At 39.0% G+C, this 24,510-nt stretch overlaps 1 protein-coding gene across 2 annotated transcripts in view; it reads right to left on the minus strand.

Annotated features, from left to right (window-relative positions):
- Positions 1-24,510, minus strand: part of MAMDC2 (MAM domain containing 2) — a 188,703-nt gene that overhangs the window by 20,106 nt on the left and 144,087 nt on the right. The window contains exon 12 of one of the 2 annotated variants that reach the window (XM_077249066.1): positions 2,779-3,041. In XM_077249066.1, coding sequence (XP_077105181.1) covers positions 2,779-3,041 — 263 coding nt within the window. Of the gene's footprint in view, positions 1-2,778; positions 3,042-24,510 lie in introns of those variants that run through there. The other variant, XM_077249067.1, reaches the window with a different exon arrangement.

The following is a 24,510-nucleotide window of genomic DNA, read 5'->3' on the forward strand; positions in this document are numbered from 1 at the left end:
GCCAATCAGGCCCTACTCCCAGCAGGATCTGATTGGCTCTGGGATGCCCAGTAGAGGACGCATTGACACTGTCAGCATCATTATAGTCAATGGCCCAGTTGATGCATACGACCGAATCCCTTTTTGCGGGGGGTAAGTCCAACCAACGAGTGACAAAGTGCGGTGTGACAAGGGCCCATATTTTGTCTTTTTGCGGCACTGCGGCAAACTTAAAACCATAATTCTGGCTTTTCTATTTTTTTCTTTTTACGGTATTTACCGATTGGGCTAAAGAATTTTATCTTTAATTTATATGTATACACATTTTTTGCAGTTTTGTATTGCAGTATATAGCAAAAATTACAGTCTCATATGAATGCCAGCCACACGCTTCATGGAAGCACCGTCATGGCAGGTATGGATACCTTCTGTAGGCCTCTGGCTAGCATGGTAATCCATTAGCATCCCATTATCATGTCACGAGGTACCAGGGGAACACTTCACACTTTAAAGGTGTGTGCACATATTAAGTATTCTCGGCAGAATTTTTGAACCAATACTGCTGCACCAAAACCCCGCAGTTTATAGTACCAGCAAAATGAGGAAGATTCCTGAAATCTCATAAATATGCAGCATTTTTCTAGCCAACAGATGCATTTTTGGTGCAGAATAGTGATGAGCGAGTATGCTCGTTGCTCGGGTTTTCCTGAGCACGCTTGGGTGGTCTCCTGAGTATTTGTGAGTGCTTGGAGATATAGTTTTTGTCCACTGAGCTGCCTGATTTATGGCTGCTAGCCAGCCTGAGAACATGTGGGGGTTGCCTTGTTGCTAGGGAATCCCCTCATGTATTCAAGCTGTCTAGCAGCCGTAAATCATGCAGCTGGGTGGACAAAAACTAAATCTCTGAGCACATCCAAATACTCGGAGACCACCCGAGTGTGCTCGGGAAAACCCGAGCAACGAGTATACTCGCTCATCACTAGTGCAGAACTTTCTACTGCCAATAGTTAACCCCTTCATGACAGGGCTATTTTCAGTTTTTTATTTCCCCACCCTTCTTCCAACGTAGCTGCATGATGGCTTGTTGTACTTTTGAATGACACCCTTGATTTTACCATATAGTGTACTGGAAAATGGGGAAAAAATTCCAAGTGCGGTGAAAATGCAAAAAAAAAGTGCAATTCCACTCAGTAAAACTGAGCTGGCAATATGATTTTCCAGGTTAGCATGAGTATGCAGATCCCAAACATGCATATTTTTTTTTTTTTTTAATTTAAGCGGTAAAACAACATTTTTTTGCTTTTGTCACCAGTTTCCGAGACCTGTAACGTTTTCATTTTTTGGGTTATAGGGCTGGGTGAGGGCTCATTTTTTGTACCCTGAGCTAACATTTTGTATGATACCATGTTGGGGTAGATATGATGTTTTGATTGCCTCTTATTGCATTTTAATGCAATGTTGCCACGGCCAAAAAAACATAATTCTGGTGTTGTGAATGTTTTTCTTGTTACGCTGTTTATTTTTTTCATTGTTTTATTTTAAATGAGGCAAAACGGTGATGATTTAAATGTTTGTGTATTTTTTTTACATATTTTTAAGAACAGCAGCAGCTGTTTAAAGCATATGATGACTGATTGAATTAGTCATCAGATGCAGGGAAACATGCAGGCTAAGTGTGTGAGCCCGCATCAAAGGCAGAGACACGACATATGATGTAAATATACATCATATGTCGTGAAGAGGTTAAATACTGTTGGTAGTCTCTGACAGCGGCATTTAGGGTATGCGCACATTATGCTTGCTGTTGTTAAAGACATGATGGCTGTATGACACAGACATCATTGGCCAGGAAAGATGCAGTCTCAGCTCCTGGGCCTGCATCTAAACTGGGAACTGATATTGGACGTAGTTGCGTACCTCATACTGACTCTAGCTTTACTAATATCTTTTGTAATATGTGGAGCTCAAAACTGCATACTATATTCAAGATATGTCCTAACAGGTGATTTTAGTGGGATAATATTACACTGGGATCAAAGTTTTTACATACCCAAAAACTGAAACATCATAATTGCATTTTTTCAAGCACTAAACTTCACTAAAAAATATTAATAAGAAGTCATCAAAATGTCATAACTACCTCAAAATTTTATCAATAAGACTGTCAGCTCATTGCACAAAAAATAATCTCTCACCCAGCACTGTCAACAGAAAAATAAAAACTTTACAGGCATTGGAAAATGTCTGCAAACTTCTGAATTTTTTTTCACCACTTAAATTGAAAAAAATCTATGCAAGTTTGGCATTGTCATAATTATACCGTCCTGGAGAGTCAGATTTTCAGGTCATTTAAAAAAAGAAAAACTATGGCAGAATTGCATTTTTGCACCATTTGATCCCAATTGGAAGTTTTTCCCGTTTTTTATTCTGTTGTATGGTAAAACAAATGATGACATTCAAAACTACAACTCATCACATAAAACCAAGCCCGCATATGGCTATGTTGACAGAAAAATAAAAAAGTAATGGTTCTTGGAAGTGGGGAGGAAAAAAACTATATTGCAGTAAAGAAAAATCGCCTTGGCATTATAGGGTTAGTAATCTATGTCCACTGTCCAAGGATCAGATATGAATACATTACCTACAATGACTATGAACTGTAAAATGATGATAACTTCAATCCTAATAACTTGACTATATGTCTTTGGCTTCACAGACACATCAAATGATTATTATTTTTTAGAGATGGGGGAATAAAAGTACCTTTTTTGGCAAACTCCCCTGGTACTGCTGGCTTACCTGATGATGCCTTTCACTGTCATATTCTATTTGTGCTCTCAACCAGCTGATGCTTTGTTCACCTCTCCTACTCCACAGAAGACTCTCCTTATGTCTGCGACCTTCCTCTCTCAAATATACATTAAGCAGTCCTGTCCCGGCTCCATACATGTGATAATAGAACGTCAAGCACTGTTTCCCATAAATTGCCCGAAGTGTTCTTGAGATAAGGCGTGATTTTTGTCCAAAGACCATATTGGTTGCTTCAATGTACATGTAGTATCCTTAAGAGAAACAAAGTCAATCAAAATAACTATACGGTAAGTTTTCCTAAAAATAACATGAAAGATCCCTATAAATAGGTTGGTACATCTGCCAGACTTTTTCTTCTTTTTATTAAAGAAGCACTCCTCCTCCCCCCATCAAAGTTTGTATCCTCTTAATATATTAGTAGTGTAGCAGAGGGAGCTCTCGTCAAACTCAATTTGACAGGTGGACACGCCCCTATCAAAGTGTATCAAAGTGTGTAACCCCGCCCCTCCCCTGTCTTCTAACAGCAGCTGTGTGGCAGCTCCCCCCTCCCTTTTTATATAGTTTAATATTATTATCGCTGTATTTGATACAGCGAATATTATCCCAGTAATTGTTTTATATTAGATGTTTATGTGATATATTAAGATTAGTCTTGTTTGATAATCCACTGATAGGGAGAGTGAGGCTGTGTTTCTACAGTATTATTCTGCTGTGAGCTTGAAGGATTCTAGTACTATAATAGCTAACAGATGCTAAGAGTTTCTGTGATGCAGATACAAACATTCCACCAGCTAGCAGCTGTTAAAATGTATCTGTACTGATCACTAACTAGATGTCAGGTTGTGTGTGTTAAGAGGTGTTTACCAAATATGTGAAACTTCTTACAAAATAATATGTTGTTACAAGTCATTTATCCGCTATAAGACGTGCTTCTGACATTTTCATAAACCTATAGTCCCAATAATATTTATTTGGCCAGCAGATAATTAATTAAAATCACATAAAGTGTGTTAAATAGACATCATAGTGAGTATAAAATGTATTAAATTGATTACTGATACGATTCCAACAAATTGATAATAAATTGTTATCAAAGTGACAGCAAATTTATTTGGCCAGCAGATAATTAATTAAAAACGGATAAAATGTGTTAAATAGACATCATAGTGAGTATAAAATGTATTAAATTGATTACTCATACGATTCCAACAAATTGATAATAAATTGTTATCAAAGTGACAGCAAAGAATATTAAATAGATAACACACCAAAATCATAGTGTATCAAAGTGTATTATTTTATTTATAGTCCCAAGATGCTAAGAGTTTCTGTGATGCAGATACAAACATTCCACCAGCTAGCAGCTGTTAAAATGTATCTGTACTGATCACTAACTAGATGTCAGGTTGTGTGTGTTAAGAGGTGTTTACCAAATATGTGAAACTTCTTACAAAATAATATGTTGTTACAAGTCATTTATCCGCTATAAGACGTGCTTCTGACATTTTCATAAACCTATAGTCCCAATAATATTTATTTGGCCAGCAGATAATTAATTAAAATCACATAAAGTGTGTTAAATAGACATCATAGTGAGTATAAAATGTATTAAATTGATTACTGATACGATTCCAACAAATTGATAATAAATTGTTATCAAAGTGACAGCAAATTTATTTGGCCAGCAGATAATTAATTAAAAACGGATAAAATGTGTTAAATAGACATCATAGTGAGTATAAAATGTATTAAATTGATTACTCATACGATTCCAACAAATTGATAATAAATTGTTATCAAAGTGACAGCAAAGAATATTAAATAGATAACACACCAAAATCATAGTGTATCAAAGTGTATTATTTTATTTATAGTCCCAAGATGCTAAGAGTTTCTGTGATGCAGATACAAACATTCCACCAGCTAGCAGCTGTTAAAATGTATCTGTACTGATCACTAACTAGATGTCAGGTTGTGTGTGTTAAGAGGTGTTTACCAAATATGTGAAACTTCTTACAAAATAATATGTTGTTACAAGTCATTTATCCGCTATAAGACGTGCTTCTGACATTTTCATAAACCTATAGTCCCAATAATATTTATTTGGCCAGCAGATAATTAATTAAAATCGCATAAAGTGTGTTAAATAGACATCATAGTGAGTATAAAATGTATTAAATTGATTACTGATACGATTCCAACAAATTGATAATAAATTGTTATCAAAGTGACAGCAAATTTATTTGGCCAGCAGATAATTAATTAAAAACGGATAAAATGTGTTAAATAGACATCATAGTGAGTATAAAATGTATTAAATTGATTACTGATACGATTCCAACAAATTGATAATAAATTGTTATCAAAGTGACAGCAAAGAATATTAAATAGATAACACACCAAAATCATAGTGTATCAAAGTGTATTATTTTATTTATAGTCCCAAGATGCTAAGATTTTCAGTGCTGGAGATACAACATTCCACTAGCTAACAGCTGTTAAAATGTATCTGTACTGATCACGAACTAGATGTCAGGGTGTGTGTGTTAAGAGGTGTTTACCAAATATGTGAAACTTCTTACAAAATAATATGTTCTTACAAGTCATTTATCCACTATAAGATGTGCTTCTGACATTTTCATAAACCTATAGTCCCAATAACATTTGTTTGGCCAGCAGATAATTAATTAAAAACGGATAAAATGTGTTAAATAGACATCATAGTGAGTATAAAATGTATTAAATTGATTACTGATACGATTCCAACAAATTGATAATAAATTGTTATCAAAGTGACAACAAAGAATATTAAATAGATAACACACCAAAATCATAGTGTATCAAAGTGTATTATTTTATTTATAGTCCCAAGATGCTAAGATTTTCAGTGCTGGAGATACAAACATTCCACTAGCTAGGTGTTTACCAAATATGTGAAACTTCTTACAAAATAATATGTTGTTACAAGTCATTTATCCGCTATAAGATGTGCTTCTGACATTTTCATAAACCTATAGTCCCAATAATATTTATTTGGCCAGCAGATAATTAATTAAAAACGGATAAAATGTGTTAAATAGACATCATAGTGAGTATAAAATGTATTAAATTGGTTACTGATACTCTTCCAACAAATTGATAATAATATCAAAAGTGTACCAATAATATTTATTCTCCTTTTATTGACATTTTCATAAACCTATAGTCCCAATAATATTTATTTGACCAGCAGATAATTAATTAAAATCGCATAAAGCGTGTTAAATAGACATTACACCAAAATCATAGCGAATCAAAATGTATTAAATTGATTACTGATACGCTTCCAACAAGTTGATAATAATATCAAAAGTGTACCAACAATATTTATTCTCTTTTATTGACATCGGATATCGTAGTGACTGTGCCGTCTATTTGACCAGCAGATAATTAATTAAAATCGCATAAAGCGTGTTAAATAGACATTACACCAAAATCATGCAACACACACAAGAAACACAAACACACACAACACACGCGTGCTGCTGAAGGCTCTGCTGAGTGTTGTGTGTGTTCTGTATGTTGTGTGTGTGTATGTTTGTTGTGTGTGTTGTATGTGTTGTGTGTGTTTGTTGTGTGTGTGTTGTATGTGTTGTGTGTGTTTGTTGTGTGTGTGTTGCATGTGTTCTGTATGTTGTGTGTGTTCTGTATGTTATGTGTGTTTGCTGTGCGTGTGTTCTGTGTGTTTGTTGTGCGTGTGTTCTGTGTGTTTGTTGTGCGTGTGTTCTGTGTGTTGTGTGTGTCTGCCTCCAGCTCCTTTCGACAACTCTCATCTCTCTTTACAGAGCAATAAACTTATAATGGCAAAATGTTGATGCCTCCATCAGCACAAAGATGGATTTTTGCATTATTTCACAGTGAATGATGAGTTCAGGAGGCAAAGGTGGAGGAGAAGTGGCCATGAGTGCAGAAGTATTATTTCTATAAAGATATATTGCAAGGTTTCTTATGTATGCACAGTTATTTATTCAAAGTTTATTAAAACATCAGTGATCCCTTAACCAAGAAAAAAAAAATAAATAAATAAATAAATAAAAAATAAAAATAAAAAATAAAAAATCAAGAGAAACACATCTGTTATACAAAATGTTTAAGGTCTACAAAACATGGATTCAAAATGGTTCTATAATGGACAATTCATTTATCCATATTTTTATAGAAAAGGTACGAATCACAACTGCAGAAGAGACCAGTAATACATGAACAAATGTAACACCAGGAAAATAAAATACTGTAACATAGGTAAAACATTATATTCAATAATATCCATATTTTAAAGGAGAACTCTCCATGGATGAGAATAGTGTACATTCAGAAGCAGCAAAGAGAAGTGAGTACCGTGGTAATGCTCAGTGAGCTGCGGGTACGCTCACGTCTTGTGCGTACTACCTTCTATGTTTTGTTTGCGCCAGTTCAGAGAAACCAAAAACCATATCATGTTTGGTGCACTATATTAAACCACTACAGGGCCGCATGTATTTATGTTACACAGCATGGTGTAGACTGGCTAGAAATGTAACAAAGCTTTAAAAGTATACATAAGTTAGATGTTTTTGAATAAAAATAATTTGTCTTATATTATTCACTGAAAGGAAGCAAAATTTACGGTATACATAGAACGCCAAAGAACTGAAACAAACTATAACTAAAAGTCAAATTATAAAGAAATTAAGATTTATTATCTGCAAAAAGTGGAGAAACAAACTTTGAATGTTTTGTAATTGTAATATTCAGGAGCCTGCACATTTATGTAGCTTGGTGGCTCTAAAAACCTATCTTGGGAGCAAAAATAATTGTAATGACTAACAAATTCCAAGGAAAAAAATAAATAAATAAATAAAAATAAAAATAAATAAATAAATAAAAATAACTGAATGTAACAATTGCCAAGTAGTAGAAACAATAAATGGTTTTACAATATCACCCAAATCAGCTAGGTCATTATTCTTTATTTTAATCCAGTTACATACAAGTTGAAAGCAAGAATCATTAGCTGCATGTTATAAAATATGACAAACGTTATTATATTCACTAATCCAACAAGTTCTAGAACCAAATTTCTACACATGGTGTTTATTGTAGAGAACCATAAACCCACTGCATAAGCCTTTTTCACATTATCATCATGGATAATTTTCATCATTTTTGTTTTATAACTGGAGCGGCCAATTCTGTAGCATTATTCTTTCCATAACTATTATGTGGAAACCTTGATAGAACCCCCTTAGACCCCATTAAAATCAATGGTGTATGTTCGGATTTGAAAGTAGCTATTTGGCTCTATTTTAAGCTACAGATATTACAATAGTCTGAATGGGGCCTAAGATGTAACTTCATATGAAACTACTGTGATACATTATAAATTACAAAATAGTTTGAAGCTTTGTGTAGAAATATATCAGGCAAAGAATATAAATCTACTAGACACTCTAAAAGAATAGTTAAAAGTAACTATTAATAAAAATAAAATACTGTAACATATGTAAAACATTATATTCAATAATACTCATATTTTTTAAAGGAAAACTGTCCATGGGTGGGAATAGTGTACATTCAGAAGCAGCAAAGAGAAATGAGTGTAGTGGTAACGCTCAGCGAGCTGCGCTAGAAAAAAAAAAAAAAAAATCAGGAGAAACACATCTGTTATACAAAATGTTTAAGGTCAGCAAAACATGGTTTCAAAATGGTTGTGTGCAAATAGACGGCACAGACATCTGTGAAATTAATATGTGATAAAATAATGTTGAATTAAAGAAAGATGGAATAATATACGTGTCTGTGGCGGTGCTAAAAGTCATGCATTTGTTTCTTACGTGTCTTGGGATAGCCAAGAAGATTTTTATGGAAAATTTCATAGTAGTCCAATATTGACACAATTTTGCGGTGTATGATTATTATTATTATTATCATTATTATTATTAAAGTAACACCAGGAAAAATAAAACACTGTAACATATGTAAAACATTATATTCAATAATATTCATATTTTTATTATTATTATCATTATTATTATTAAAGTAACACCAGGAAAAATAAAATACTGTAACATATGTAAAACATTATATTCAATAATATTCATATTTTTATTATTATTATCATTATTATTATTAAAGTAACACCAGGAAAAATAAAATACTGTAACATATGTAAAACATTATATTCAATAATATTCATATTTTTATTATTATTATCATTATTATTAAAGTAGCACCAGTAAAAATAAAATACTGTAACATATGTAAAACATTATATTCAATAATATTCATATTTTTATTATTATTATCATTATTATTATTAAAGTAACACCAGGAAAAATAAAATACTGTAACATATGTAAAGCATTATATTCAATAATATTCATATTTTTATTATTATTATCATTATTATTAAAGTAACACCAGGAAAAAGAAAACACTGTAACATTTGTAAAACATTATATTCAATAATATTCATATTTTTTAAAGGAAAACTGTCTATGGGTGAGAATAGTGTACATTCAGAAGCAGCAAAGAGAAATGAGTGCAGTGGTAATGCTCAGCGAGCTGCGCTAGAAAAATCAGGAGAAACACAGCTGTTATACAAAATGTTTAAGGTCAGCAAAACATGGATTCAAATGGTTGTGTGCAAATAGCCGGCACAGACATCTGTGAAATTAATATGTGATAAAATAATGTTGAATTAAAGAAAGTTGGAATAATATACGTGTCTGTGGCGGTGCTAAAAGTCATGCATTTGTTTCTTACGTGTCTTGGGATAACCAAGAAGATTTTTATGGAAAATTTCATAGTAGTCCAATATTGACACAATTTTGCGGTGTATGATTATTATTATTATTATTATTATCATTATTATTATTAAAGTAACACCAGGAAAAATAAAATACTGTAACATATGTAAAACATTATATTCAATAATATTCGTATTTTTTAAAGGAAACTATGGGTGAGAATAGTGTACATTCAGAAGCAGCAAAGAGAAATGAGTGCAGTGGTAACGCTCAGCGAGCCGCGCTAGAAAAATCAGGAGAAACACAGCTGTTATACAAAATGTTTAAGGTCAGCAAAACATGGATTCAAAATGGTTGTGTGCAAATAGACGGCACAGTCACTACGATATCCGATGTCAATAAAAGAGAATAAATATTGTTGGTACACTTTTGATATTATTATCAACTTGTTGGAAGCGTATCAGTAATCAATTTAATACATTTTGATTCGCTATGATTTTGGTGTAATGTCTATTTAACACGCTTTATGCGATTTTAATTAATTATCTGCTGGTCAAATAAATATTATTGGGACTATAGGTTTATGAAAATGTCAATAAAAAGAGAATAAATATTATTGGTACACTTTTGATATTATTATCAATTTGTTGGAAGAGTATCAGTAACCAATTTAATACATTTTGATTCGCTATGATTTTGGTGTAATGTCTATTTAACACGCTTTATGCGATTTTAATTAATTATCTGCTGGTCAAATAAATATTATTGGGACTATAGGTTTATGAAAATGTCAATAAAAAGAGAATAAATATTATTGGTACACTTTTGATATTATTATCAATTTGTTGGAAGAGTATCAGTAACCAATTTAATACATTTTATACTCACTATGATGTCTATTTAACACATTTTATCCGTTTTTAATTAATTATCTGCTGGCCAAATAAATATTATTGGGACTATAGGTTTATGAAAATGTCAGAAGCACATCTTATAGCGGATAAATGACTTGTAACAACATATTATTTTGTAAGAAGTTTCACATATTTGGTAAACACCTAGCTAGTGGAATGTTTGTATCTCCAGCACTGAAAATCTTAGCATCTTGGGACTATAAATAAAATAATACACTTTGATACACTATGATTTTGGTGTGTTATCTATTTAATATTCTTTGTTGTCACTTTGATAAAAATTTATTATCAATTTGTTGGAATCGTATCAGTAATCAATTTAATACATTTTATACTCACTATGATGTCTATTTAACACATTTTATCCGTTTTTAATTAATTATCTGCTGGCCAAATAAATATTATTGGGACTATAGGTTTATGAAAATGTCAGAAGCACATCTTATAGTGGATAAATGACTTGTAACAACATATTATTTTGTAAGAAGTTTCACATATTTGGTAAACACCTCTTAACACACACACCCTGACATCTAGTTCGTGATCAGTACAGATACATTTTAACAGCTGTTAGCTAGTGGAATGTTGTATCTCCAGCACTGAAAATCTTAGCATCTTGGGACTATAAATAAAATAATACACTTTGATACACTATGATTTTGGTGTGTTATCTATTTAATATTCTTTGCTGTCACTTTGATAACAATTTATTATCAATTTGTTGGAATCGTATCAGTAATCAATTTAATACATTTTATACTCACTATGATGTCTATTTAACACATTTTATCCGTTTTTAATTAATTATCTGCTGGCCAAATAAATTTGCTGTCACTTTGATAACAATTTATTATCAATTTGTTGGAATCGTATCAGTAATCAATTTAATACATTTTATACTCACTATGATGTCTATTTAACACACTTTATGCGATTTTAATTAATTATCTGCTGGCCAAATAAATATTATTGGGACTATAGGTTTATGAAAATGTCAGAAGCACGTCTTATAGCGAATAAATGACTTGTAACAACATATTATTTTGTAAGAAGTTTCACATATTTGGTAAACACCTCTTAACACACACAACCTGACATCTAGTTAGTGATCAGTACAGATACATTTTAACAGCTGCTAGCTGGTGGAATGTTTGTATCTGCATCACAGAAACTCTTAGCATCTTGGGACTATAAATAAAATAATACACTTTGATACACTATGATTTTGGTGTGTTATCTATTTAATATTCTTTGCTGTCACTTTGATAACAATTTATTATCAATTTGTTGGAATCGTATCAGTAATCAATTTAATACATTTTATACTCACTATGATGTCTATTTAACACATTTTATCCGTTTTTAATTAATTATCTGCTGGCCAAATAAATTTGCTGTCACTTTGATAACAATTTATTATCAATTTGTTGGAATCGTATCAGTAATCAATTTAATACATTTTATACTCACTATGATGTCTATTTAACACACTTTATGTGATTTTAATTAATTATCTGCTGGCCAAATAAATATTATTGGGACTATAGGTTTATGAAAATGTCAGAAGCACGTCTTATAGCGGATAAATGACTTGTAACAACATATTATTTTGTAAGAAGTTTCACATATTTGGTAAACACCTCTTAACACACACAACCTGACATCTAGTTAGTGATCAGTACAGATACATTTTAACAGCTGCTAGCTGGTGGAATGTTTGTATCTGCATCACAGAAACTCTTAGCATCTGTTAGCTATTATAGTACTAGAATCCTTCAAGCTCACAGCAGAATAATACTGTAGAAACACAGCCTCACTCTCCCTATCAGTGGATTATCAAACAAGACTAATCTTAATATATCATATAAACATCTAATATAAAACAATTACTGGGATAATATTCGCTGTATCAAATACAGCGATAATAATATTAAACTATATAAAAAGGGAGGGGGAGCTGCCACACAGCTGCTGTTAGAAGACAGGGGAGGGGCGGGGTTACACACTTTGATACACTTTGATAGGGGCGTGTCCACCTGTCAAATTGAGTTTGACGAGAGCTCCCTCTGCTACACTACTTATATTGCAGTCACTATACTATAAAGCACTGTGTACTTACAATGGCTCATTGTGCCTTTCTACCCATCTAATTCTTCTGTTTTCTCTACTCAATGTAGAAACAGGAAGTACAGTTGTGGCCAAAAGTATTGACACCCCTCCAATTCTGTCAGGTAATACTCAGTTTCTTCCTGAAAATGATTGCAAACACAAATTCTTTGGTATTATTATCTTCATTTAATTTGTCTTAAATGAAAAAACACAAAAAGAATTGTCCTAAAGCCAAATTGGATATAATTCCACACCAAACATAAAAAAGGGGGTGGACAAAAGTATTGGCAGTGGTCGAAAAATCATGTGATGCTTCTCTAATTTGTGTAATTAACAGCACCTGTAACTTACCTGTGACACCTAACAGGTGTTGGCAATAACTAAATCACACTTGCAGCCAGTTGACATGGATTAAAGTTGACTCAACCTCTGTCCTGTGTTGTGAATTAGACTTTTTTGGCTCCCTCTTGTGGTCACTAGTGATATGACTCTGGGATTGTCTTTCCTCTGTTTGGCATCCACCTGGGTCGTTAGTCCAGGGGTGTTGCTATATAAACTTCCTGAATTCTCAGTCTGGTGCCTGGCATCGTTGTAATCAGTCCTTTCTGTTTGCTCCTGTCTGCTGGTCCTGGTTCTTGCAAAATTAAGCTAAGTCCGGCTTCCTTGTTTTTTGGTTATTTGCATTGCTCTTATTTTTTGTCCAGCTTGTACTAAATGTGATTCCTGATTTTGCTGGAAGCTCTAGGGGGCTGGTATTCTCCCCCCGGGCCGTTAGACGGTTCGGGGGTTCTTGAATATCCAGCGTGGAAATTTTGATAGGGTTTTTGCTGACCGTATAAGTCATCTTACTATATTCTGCTATTAGTCAGTGGGCCTCTCTTTGCTAAATACGTAGTTCATTCTTACGTTTGTCTTTTCTTCTTACCTCACCGTTATTATTTGTTGGGGGCTTGTATCCAACTTTTGGGGTCTTTTCTCTGGAGACAAGAAAGGTCTATCTTTTCCCTTCTAGGGTTAGTTAGTTCTCCGGCTGGCGCGAGACGTCTAGAACCAACGTAGGCATGTTCCCCGGCTGCTGCTATTTGTGGTGCTAGGATTAGATATACGGTCAGCCCAGTTACCACTGCCCTATGAGCTGGTTTTTTGTGTTTGCAGACTTGGTATTTATTTCTGAGACCCTCTGCCATTGGGGTCATAACAGTATGCCAGGCCAAAGTTGAATGTTTAATGCATTGCAGAAGTGGGATAATAAGAAAGGAAATTCTGAGTTTTTTTTTTTTTTTCCTCTCTTTCTTCCTCCCCTTTACCTCTGAGTGGCTTAAGCTTGCTGCAGACATGAATGTCCAGACTTTGATTACAAGTGTGGATCAGCTTGCTGCTCGTGTGCAGGGCATACAAGATTTTGTTACCAGTAGTCCAATGTCTGAACCTAAAATACCTATTCCTGAACTGTTCTCTGGAGACCGATTTTCGTTTAGGAATTTCAGGAATAATTGTAAATTGTTTCTATCTCTGAGACCCCGTTCGTCTGGAGACTCAGCTCAGCAAGTTAAAATTGTTATCTCTTTCTTGCGGGGCGACCCTCAGGATTGGGCTTTCTCGCTAGCGCCAGGAGATCCGGCATTGGCGAATATTGATGCGTTTTTTCTGGCGCTCGGATTGCTTTACGAGGAACCCAATCTTGAAATTCAGGCAGAAAAAGCCTTGCTGGCTATTTCTCAGGGCCAGGATGAAGCTGAAGTGTATTGCCAAAAATTTCGGAAATGGTCCGTGCTTACTCGGTGGAATGAGTGTGCTCTGGCCGCAAATTTCAGAAATGGCCTTTCTGAAGCCATTAAGAATGTGATGGTGGGTTTCTCCATTCCTACAAGTCTGAATGATTCCATGGCGCTGGCTATTCAAATTGACCGGCGTTTGCGGGAGCGCAAAACTGCTAAACCTCTGGTGGTGTTGTCTGAACAAACACCTGATTTAATGCAATGTGATAGAATTCAGACTAGAAATGAACGGAAAAATCATAGACGTCAGAATGGGTTGTGTTTTTACTGTGGTGATTCTACACATGTTATATCAGCATGCTCTAACAAGGGTTGTTAGCCCTGTCGCCATTGGTAATTTGCAACCTAAATTTATTTTGTCTGTGACTTTAATTTGCTCATTGTCTTCCTACCCTGTTATGGCGTTTGTGGATTCAGGTGCTGCCCTGAGTCTTATGGATCTGTCATTTGCCAAGCGCTGTGGTTTTGTTCTTGAGCCATTGGTAAATCCTATCCCTCTTAGAGGTATTAATGCTACGCCATTGGCGGAAAATAAACCGCAGTTTTGGACACAGGTAACCATGTGCATGACTCCTGAACATCGGGAGGTGATTCGTTTTCTTGTTCTGCATAAAATGCATGATTTGGTCGTTTTGGGTCTGCCATGGTTACAGACCCATAATCCAGTCTTGGATTGGAAGGCAATGTCTGTGTCAAGTTGGGGCTGTCAGGGAATTCATGGTGATTCCCCACCGGTGTCTATTGCTTCCTCTACTCCTTCGGAAGTTCCTGAGTATTTGTCTGATTTTCAGGATGTATTCAGCGAGTCCAGGTCCAGTGCGCTGCCTCCTCATAGGGACTGTGACTGCGCTATAGATTTGATTCCAGGTAGTAAATTTCCTAAGGGAAGACTATTTAATCTGTCTGTACCTGAGCATACCGCAATGCGTTCGTATATCAAGGAATCTCTGGAGAAGGGGCATATCCGTCCATCCTCTTCCCCTCTTGGTGCGGAATTCTTTTTTGTGGCCAAGAAGGACGGATCTTTGAGACCTTGTATTGACTATCGGCTTCTGAATAAAATCACTGTTAAATTTCAGTATCCTTTGCCTCTGTTGTCGGACTTGTTTGCCCGGATTAAAGGTGCCAAGTGGTTCACCAAGATAGATCTTTGTGGTGCGTACAACTTTGTGCGCATTAAGCAAGGAGATGAATGGAAAACTGCATTTAATACGCCCGAAGGTCATTTTGAGTACTTGGTGATGCCTTTTGGGCTCTCTAATGCTCTTTCAGTGTTTCAGTCCTTTATGCATGATATTTTCCGGAAGTATCTGGATAAATTTATGATTGTTTATCTGGATGATATTCTGTTTTTTTCTGATGATTGGGACTCGCATGTAGAGCAGGTCAGGATGGTGTTTCAGGTTTTGCGTGAGAATGCTTTGTTTGTTAAGGGCTCAAAGTGTCTCTTTGGAGTACAGAAGGTTCCCTTTTTGGGTTTTATTTTTTCCCCTTCTGCGGTGGAGATGGACCCAGTCAAGGTCCGAGCTATTCATGATTGGACTCAACCCACGTCAATTCAGAGTCTTCAGAAGTTCTTGGGTTTTGCTAACTTCTACCGTCGTTTTATCGCTAATTTTTCGAGCGTTGTTAAACCTTTGACGGATATGACCAAGAAAGGTTCTGATGTTGCTAACTGGGCTCCTGCAGCCGTGGAAGCTTTCCAAGAGTTGAAGCGCCGGTTTACTTCAGCGCCTCTTTTGTGCCAGCCTGATGTCTCACTTCCCTTTCAGGTTGAAGTGGATGCTTCTGAGATTGGGGCAGGGGCCGTTTTGTCGCAGAGAGGCCCTGGTTGCTCTGTAATGAGACCATGTGCCTTTTTCTCTAGGAAGTTTTCGCCTGCTGAGCGGAATTATGATGTTGGCAATCGGGAGTTGTTGGCCATGAAGTGGGCATTTGAGGAGTGGCGTCATTGGCTCGAGGGTGCTAAGCATCGTGTGGTGGTCTTGACTGATCACAAAAATCTGATGTATCTCGAGTCTGCTAAACGCCTGAATCCTAGACAGGCCTGTTGGTCATTGTTTTTCTCCCGTTTTGACTTTGTGGTCTCGTATTTACCAGGTTCAAAGAATGTGAAGGCTGATGCTCTTTCAAGGAGCTTTGTGCCTGATTCTCCTGGAGTCGCAGAACCAGTTGGTATTCTTAAAGAGGGAGTAATCTTGTCAGCCATTTCTCCAGATTTGCGACGTGTGTTGCAGAGATTTCAGGCTGGTAGACCTGACTCTTGTCCACCTGACAGACTGTTTGTTCCTGATAAGTGGACCAGCAGAGTCATTTCCGAGGTTCATTCCTCGGTGTTGGCAGGGCATCCGGGAATTTTTGGCACCAGAGATTTGGTGGCTAGGTCCTTTTGGTGGCCTTCCTTGTCACGGGATGTGCGGTCATTTGTGCAGTCCTGTGGGACTTGTGCTCGAGCTAAGCCTTGCTGTTCTCGTGCCAGCGGGTTGCTCTTGCCCTTGCCTGTCCCGAAGAGGCCTTGGACACACATTTCCATGGATTTCATTTCAGATCTTCCGGTGTCTCAAGGAATGTCTGTCATCTGGGTGGTATGTGATCGCTTTTCCAAGATGGTCCATTTGGTATCTTTGCCTAAGCTGCCTTCCTCTTCCGATCTGGTTCCTTTGTTCTTTCAGAATGTGGTTCGTTTACACGGCATTCCTAAGAATATCGTGTCTGACAGAGGATCCCAGTTTGTTTCCAGGTTCTGGCGATCCTTTTGTGCTAAGATGGGCATTGATTTGTCGTTTTCATCTGCCTTTCATCCTCAGACTAATGGACAAACGGAGCGAACTAATCAGACTCTGGAGGCTTATTTGAGGTGTTTTGTTTCTGCAGATCAGGATGATTGGGTGACCTTCTTGCCGTTGGCTGAGTTTGCCCTTAATAATCGGGCTAGTTCCGCTACTTTGGTTTCGCCATTTTTCTGCAACTCTGGTTTCCATCCTCGTTTTTCCTCGGGACATGTGGAGCCTTCTGACTGTCCTGGGGTAGATTCTGTGGTGGATAGGTTGCAGCAGATTTGGAATCATGTGGTGGACAACTTAAAGTTGTCACAGGAGAAGGCTCAGCGTTTTGCCAACCGCCGCCGAGGTGTGGGTCCCCGACTTCGTGTTGGGGATTTGGTACGGCTGTCTTCTCGATTTGTTCCTATGAAGGTCTCCTCTCCTAAATTCAAGCCTCGCTTCATCGGTCCTTACAAGATATTGGAAATCCTTAATCCTGTGTCCTTTCGCTTGGATCTTCCGGTGTCGTTTGCCATTCACAATGTGTTCCATAGGTCTTTGTTGTGGCGGTACGTTGTACCTGTGGTTCCTTCTGTTGAGCCTCCTGCTCCGGTGTTGGTTGAGGGCGAGTTGGAGTACGTGGTGGAGAAGATCTTGGATTCTCGTCTCTCCAGGCGGAGGCTTCAGTATCTGGTCAAGTGGAAGGGCTATGGTCAGGAGGATAATTCCTGGGTGGTTGCCTCTGATGTGCATGCGGCCGATTTAGTTCGTGCCTTTCACGCTGCTCATCCTGATCGCCCTGGTGGTCTTGGTGAGGGTTCGGTGACCCCTCCTTAAAGGGGGGGTACTGTTGTGAATTAGACTTTTTTGGCTCCCTCTTGTGGTCACTAGTGATATGACTCTGGGATTGTCTTTCCTCTGTTTGGCATCCACCTGGGTCGTTAAGTCCAGGGGTGTTGCTATATAAACTTCCTGAATTCTCAGTCTGGTGCCTGGCATCGTTGTAATCAGTCCTTTCTGTTTGCTCCTGTCTGCTGGTCCTGGTTCTTGCAAAATTAAGCTAAGTCCGGCTTCCTTGTTTTTTGGTTATTTGCATTGCTCTTATTTTTTGTCCAGCTTGTACTAAATGTGATTCCTGATTTTGCTGGAAGCTCTAGGGGGCTGGTATTCTCCCCCCGGGCCGTTAGGACGGTTCGGGGGTTCTTGAATATCCAGCGTGGAAATTTTGATAGGGTTTTTGCTGACCGTATAAGTCATCTTACTATATTCTGCTATTAGTCAGTGGGCCTCTCTTTGCTAAATACCTAGTTCATTCTTACGTTTGTCTTTTCTTCTTACCTCACCGTTATTATTTGTTGGGGGCTTGTATCCAACTTTTGTGGTCTTTTCTCTGGAGGCAAGAAAGGTCTATCTTTTCCCTTCTAGGGTTAGTTAGTTCTCCGGCTGGCGCGAGACGTCTAGAACCAACGTAGGCACGTTCCCCGGCTGCTGCTATTTGTGGTGCTAGGATTAGATATACGGTCAGCCCAGTTACCACTGCCCTATGAGCTGTTTTTTTGTGTTTGCAGACTTGGTATTTATTTCTGAGACCCTCTGCCATTGGGGTCATAACAGTCCTGTGTCCTTGTGTGTACCACATTGAGCGTGGAGAAAAGACAGGAGACCAAAGAACTGTCTGAGGACTTGAGAAACCAAATTGTGAAGAAGCATGAGCAATCTCAAGGCTACAAGTCCATCTCTAAAGACCTGAATGTTCCTGTGTCTACCGTGCGCAGTGTCATCAAGAAGTTTAAAGCCCATGGCACTGTGGCTAACCTCCCTAGATGTGGACAGAAAAGAAAAATTGACAAGAGATTTCAACGCAAGATTGTGCGGATGTTGGATAAAGAACCTCGACTAACATCCAAACAAGTTCAATCTGCCCTGCAGTCCGAGGGTACAACAGTGTCAACCCGTACTATCCGTCGGCGTCTGAATGAAAAGGGACTGTATGGTAGGAGACCCAGGAAGACCCCACTTCTTACCCCGAGACATAAAAAAGCCAGGCTGGAGTTTGCCAAAACTTACCTGAAAACCCTAAAACGTTTTGGAAGAATGTTCTCTGGTCAGATGAGACAAAAGTAGAGCTTTTGGGGCAAAGGCATCAACATAGAGTGTACAGGAGGAAAAAAGAGGCATTCAAAGAAAAAAACACGGTCCCTACAGTCAAACTTGGCGGAGGTTCCCTGATGTTTTGGGGTTGCTTTGCTGCCTCTGGCACTGGACTGCTTGACCGTGTGCATGGCATTATGAAGTCTGAAGACTACCAACAAATTTTGCAGCATAATGTAGGGCCCAGTGTGAGAAAGCTGGGTCTTCCTCAGAGGTCATGGGTCTTCCAGCAGGACAATGACCAAAAACACACTTCAAAAAGCACTAGAAAATGGTTTGAGAGAAAGCACCGGAGACTTCTAAGGTGGCCAGCAATGAGTCCAGACCTGAATCCCATAGAACACCTGTGGAGAGATCTAAAAATGGCAGTGTGGAGAAGGCACCCTTCAAATATCAGGGACCTGGAGCAGTTTGCCAAAGAAGAATGGTAAGAAACTCATTGATGGTTAGCGGAAGCGGTTGGTCGCAGTTATTTTGGCTAAAGGTTGTGCAACCAAGTATTAGGCTGAAGGTGCCAATACTTTTGTCTGGCCCATTTTTGGAGTTTTGTGTGAAATTATCAATGTTTTGCTTTTTGCTTCATTCTCTTTTGTGTTTTTTCATTTAAGACAAATTAAATGAAGATAATAATACCAAAGAATTTGTGTTTGCAATCATTTTCAGGAAGAAACTGAGTATTATCTGACAGAATTGCAGGGGTGTGAATACTTTTGGCCACAATTGTATCTTGTCTCTGCATAAGTCATCTCCCTTATCCCCCACATGAGTCATACCACATCCAGTCTTTTCTGCAGAGATTTTTTATATAAGGGTATGCACACACATTGCATTTTTTCTCGTGTTTTTGTAAAAAAAAAAATATATAAAATACAGTGCTTAACAGTACCTGCAAAGTGAAAGTAATTAAAGAAATCTCAGTTACATGATGCTGATTTTTTCTTGGCAAATTTGAAAGTGCTTAAAATCTGCAGCATGTCAATTCTTTCAGCGTTTTTACTGAGTGTTTTACTCATTCAAATGAATAGGGAAAAACGCATGTAGAAATGCATATAAAACGCACACAATTTAGGCTACTCTCACACTAGCGTCGGGCTCGGCCCGTCGCTGTGCGTCGGGCCGAGGTTACCGACGCTAGCGTTCTCTGCGCCGCACAACGGGGGCAGCGGATGCATTTTTCCAGCGCATCCGCTGCCCCATTGTGAGGTGCGGGGAAGTGCGGGGAGGTGGGGGCGGAGTTCCGGCCGCGCATGCGCGGTCGGAAAAAGCGGACCATCGGCGGCAAAAAACGTTACATGTAGCTTTTTTTGTGCCGACGGTCCACCACAACACGGCGCAACTGTCGCACGACGGTTGCGACGCGTGTCAATCCGTCGCAATACGTCGCATAATGTTAGTCTATGGTGAAAAAAACGCATCCTGCAAGCACTTTTGCAGGATGCGTTTTTTCTGCAAAACGACGCATTGTGACGGATTGCAGTTAACGCTAGTGTGAAAGTAGCCTAACGTGTGTTTTCAGTGGTGACATTTTTGCCACACATACTTAACTCCATATGAGTAAGTTCACACAGGGCATTTTTGCTGCGTTTTTTGGCTGCGTTTCTTATGCTAATTTTCAGCTGCTTTTTACAGTACCAGCAAAGCCTATGAGATTTCAGAAATCTCATGCACACGCATTGGGTTTTTGTGTGATCAGTATTTTTTGCTTTGCAGCTTGTTTTTTACATAGGGCATGTCACTTCTTTCAGCGATTTTTCCAGCGTTTTTCACCCATTGACTTGAATGGGTGGTGAAAAAACGCTGCAAATATGCAAGGTTGACTTTTCTTGCAGCGTATTTGCTGCAGAAAAGTCAAGGAGAGCCGGATGTGACATCATCACACTCGACTCTGCTACATCTAGATGATAGGCTGCATGATGCGTTCATGCAGCCTGTCATCCAGCAGCAGACCCCCCATTCACTTGAATGGGGGGTCCGACAATAGTGTTTGCCATGCTGTCATATGCATGACAGCGCCAGAAACACCGCTTGTTATCGGCGGGGAAATCCTCCCCGCCGGTCAGAGAGCCGCGGCTCCCCGCTGTCAGAAGACAGCAGGAGCGATCAGCTGTGATCGGAGGTGTAAACTTCACCTCCGATCACTGGTGTCAGCTGATGGGACAACTTCTCCCATCATCTGACACCTACAGCCGCCAATTACTGTGAGAGCAGGAGCGGCGCATGGGAGTTTTCATCTGCCGCTCCTGCGCTATAAATAAATAATTTTTTAAAAAATGGCGTGGGTTCCCCCCTATTTTTGATAACCAGTCAGACAAAACTCACAGCTGGGGACTGCAACCCTCAGCTGTCAGCTTCATCAAGGCTAGTTATCAAGAATAGAGGGGTCCTTACGCTTTTAAAAAAAAAAATATTTAAATAAATAATTTAAAAAAACGGCGCGGGGTCCCCCGCATTTTTGACAACCAGCCTTGCTAAAGCTCACAGCTGGGGGCTGGTATTCTCAGGATGGTAAGGGGCCATGGATATTGCCCCCCCCAGCCTAAAAATAGCAGCCCGCAGCTGCCCAGAAAATGCGCATCTTTTAGATTCGCCAATTCTGGCGCTTTGCCCGGCTCTTCCCACTTGCCCTGTAGCAGTGGCAAGTGGGGTAATAAGGGGTTAATGTCACTTTGCTATAGTAAGGTGACATTAAGCTGGCTTAGTAATGGGGAGGGTCAATAAGACACCTCTCCATTGCTAATCAAATAGTAATTAAATGGTTAAATAAAAACACACACAGTAAGAAAAAGGTATTTTAATGAAATAAAACACCACACAGTTTTGACCATCTGTTTATTGTTCTGCCATTCCAAGCGAAGCCATCGATCTTCTGTAATAAAAATAAAATAAAAAACCAACAGTAAACTCCCTGATCCGTCGCAGTCCGATATGTCGAGTGTCCCACGCAGTATCTGAGGGAGATAACGTTTACAACCAGGAGTGCTGCTAATGTGACCGCTCCCGGCTGTAAGCTACTGGGGAATGAATGAGACGGAGCGGACGCAGGCTCAGTAACTAGCAATGACGTCACCGAGCCTGCACTCCCTCACTGCCTGACCTGAGGTAACCTCTGCACTGTGGGTAAACGCCAGGGAAGAGGATACCTCAGGTAATGTATCGATCTATTCTATCTATTCAATCAATCTATTCTATTCATTTATTCATTCTATCTACAGGAAGTTGTTTTTTTTTCTCTGTGTGCACTCAACTTTATTGGCATGCACAAAGAGAAAAAAAATGCATGAAAAAAACACCCCAAAACGTGGCAAAAAATGCCACAAAAAACGCACCAAAAACGCACCTAAACCTGCGTTTTTGGCGCAGCTTATTTCCTGCCAAGATGATCAGGTTTTGCTGCAGAAAACAAATGCAGCAAAAACGCCCTGTGTGAACTTACCCTAAATGCTGCTGTCAGTCTCTGACAGTAGCATTTAACTTAAGTGCACATGTATACAGCAACATGCAGAGATGCTGTTAGAGGCAAATGATGGCTGTATGATACAGCATTTTTTTCTGCCAGCACTCCAGTATTTGCAGCAGAGAAATCTTAGGGTATGTGCACACGTTGCGGATTCTGCTGCGGATTTTTCCGCAGCGGATTTGGAAAATCCGCAGTGCAAAACCACTGCGGTTTTCACTGCGGATTTTATCGCGGTTTCTTCTGCGGATTCCTCTGTGGGTTTTCAACTGCACATGTTGAAAACCGCTGCGGAATCCGCAGAAAGAATTGACATGCTGCGGAAAATAATCCGCTGCGTTTCTGCGCTGATTTTTCCGCAGCATGTGCACAGCGGTTTTTTTTTCCCATAGGTTTACATGGTACTGTAAACTTTGGGAAAACTGCTGCGGATCCGCAGTGCAAAATCCGCTGCGGATCCGCAGCAAAATCCGCAGCGTGTGCACATACCCTTAAGGTATATTCTCCTTGGGGTATGTTCTCCTTAGGTCAGTGTTTCTCAACTCCAGTCCTCAAGACCCCACAACAGGTCATGTTTTCAGGATTTCCTTAGCATTGCACAGGTGATAATTTCATCACCTGCTCAAGCATTAATTCCATCGCCTATGCAATACTAAGGAAATCCTGAAAACATGACCTGTTGTGGGGTCTTGAGGACTGGAGTTGTGAAACACTGCCTTAGGCCGGTTTCACACGTCAGTGGCTCCGGTACGTGAGGTGACAGTTTCCTCACGTACCGGAGACACTGACACACGTAGACCCATAAAAATCAATGCATCTGTGCAGATGTCATTGATTTTTTGCAGACCGTGTCTCCGTGTGCCAAACACGGAGACATGTCAGTGTTCGTGGGAGCGCACGTATTACACGGACCCATTAAAGTCAATGGGTCCGTGTAAAACACGGACCACACACGGACCTTCTCCGTTTGCAGTCCGTGTGGCGTGCAGGAGACAGCGCTACAGTAAGCGCTGTCCCCCCACATGGTGCTGAAGCCGCCATTCATATCTTCTCTGCAGCAGCGTTTGCTGCCGAGAAAATATGAATATTAGTGTTTAAAATAAAGATCTATGTGTCCGCCGCCCTCCCACCCCCTGTGCGCCCCCCCGCTGTTCTGAAAATACTCACCCGCCTCCCTCGCAGTGTCCTGTGCTGGCCGGCCCTTCTACTGTATGCGGTCACGTGGGGCCGACGATTAGAGTCATGAATATGTGGCTCCACCTCCCATAGGGGTGGAGCCGCCTATTCATGACTGTAAATGAGCGGCCCCACGTGACCGCATACAGGAGAAGATGGGGCCAGACCAGGAAGCACCGACAGCCAACGAGGGAGCGGTGAGTATTTTCAGAACAGCGGGGGGGGGCGCACAGGGGGTGGGAGGGCGGCGGACACATAGATCTTTATTTTAAACACTATTATTCATATTTTCTCTGCAGCAAACGCTGCTGCAGGGAACATATGAATTGCGGATTCAGCACCAGATGCTGGTAGTACGTGTGGTACCCAGCACGGTGCGTGTGGTACCCAGTGGGCACACGGGCGGCACACGTGTGCCACACTGATGTTCACCAGAAACGCAGGGGCACACGGACACGGATAATTCCGGTACCGATTGTTTCCGGTACCGGAATTATCTGGACGTGTGGGACAGCCCTTAGGGTATGTTCAAATGCAGCATTTTTTAACGGTTTATTTTTATGCAAATAAAAAAACTGCTTTTTACAGTAGCAGTAAAACCTATAAGAC

The sequence above is a fragment of the Ranitomeya variabilis genome, chromosome 1, assembly GCF_051348905.1.
Source record: "Ranitomeya variabilis isolate aRanVar5 chromosome 1, aRanVar5.hap1, whole genome shotgun sequence".
NCBI lineage: Eukaryota > Metazoa > Chordata > Amphibia > Anura > Dendrobatidae > Ranitomeya > Ranitomeya variabilis.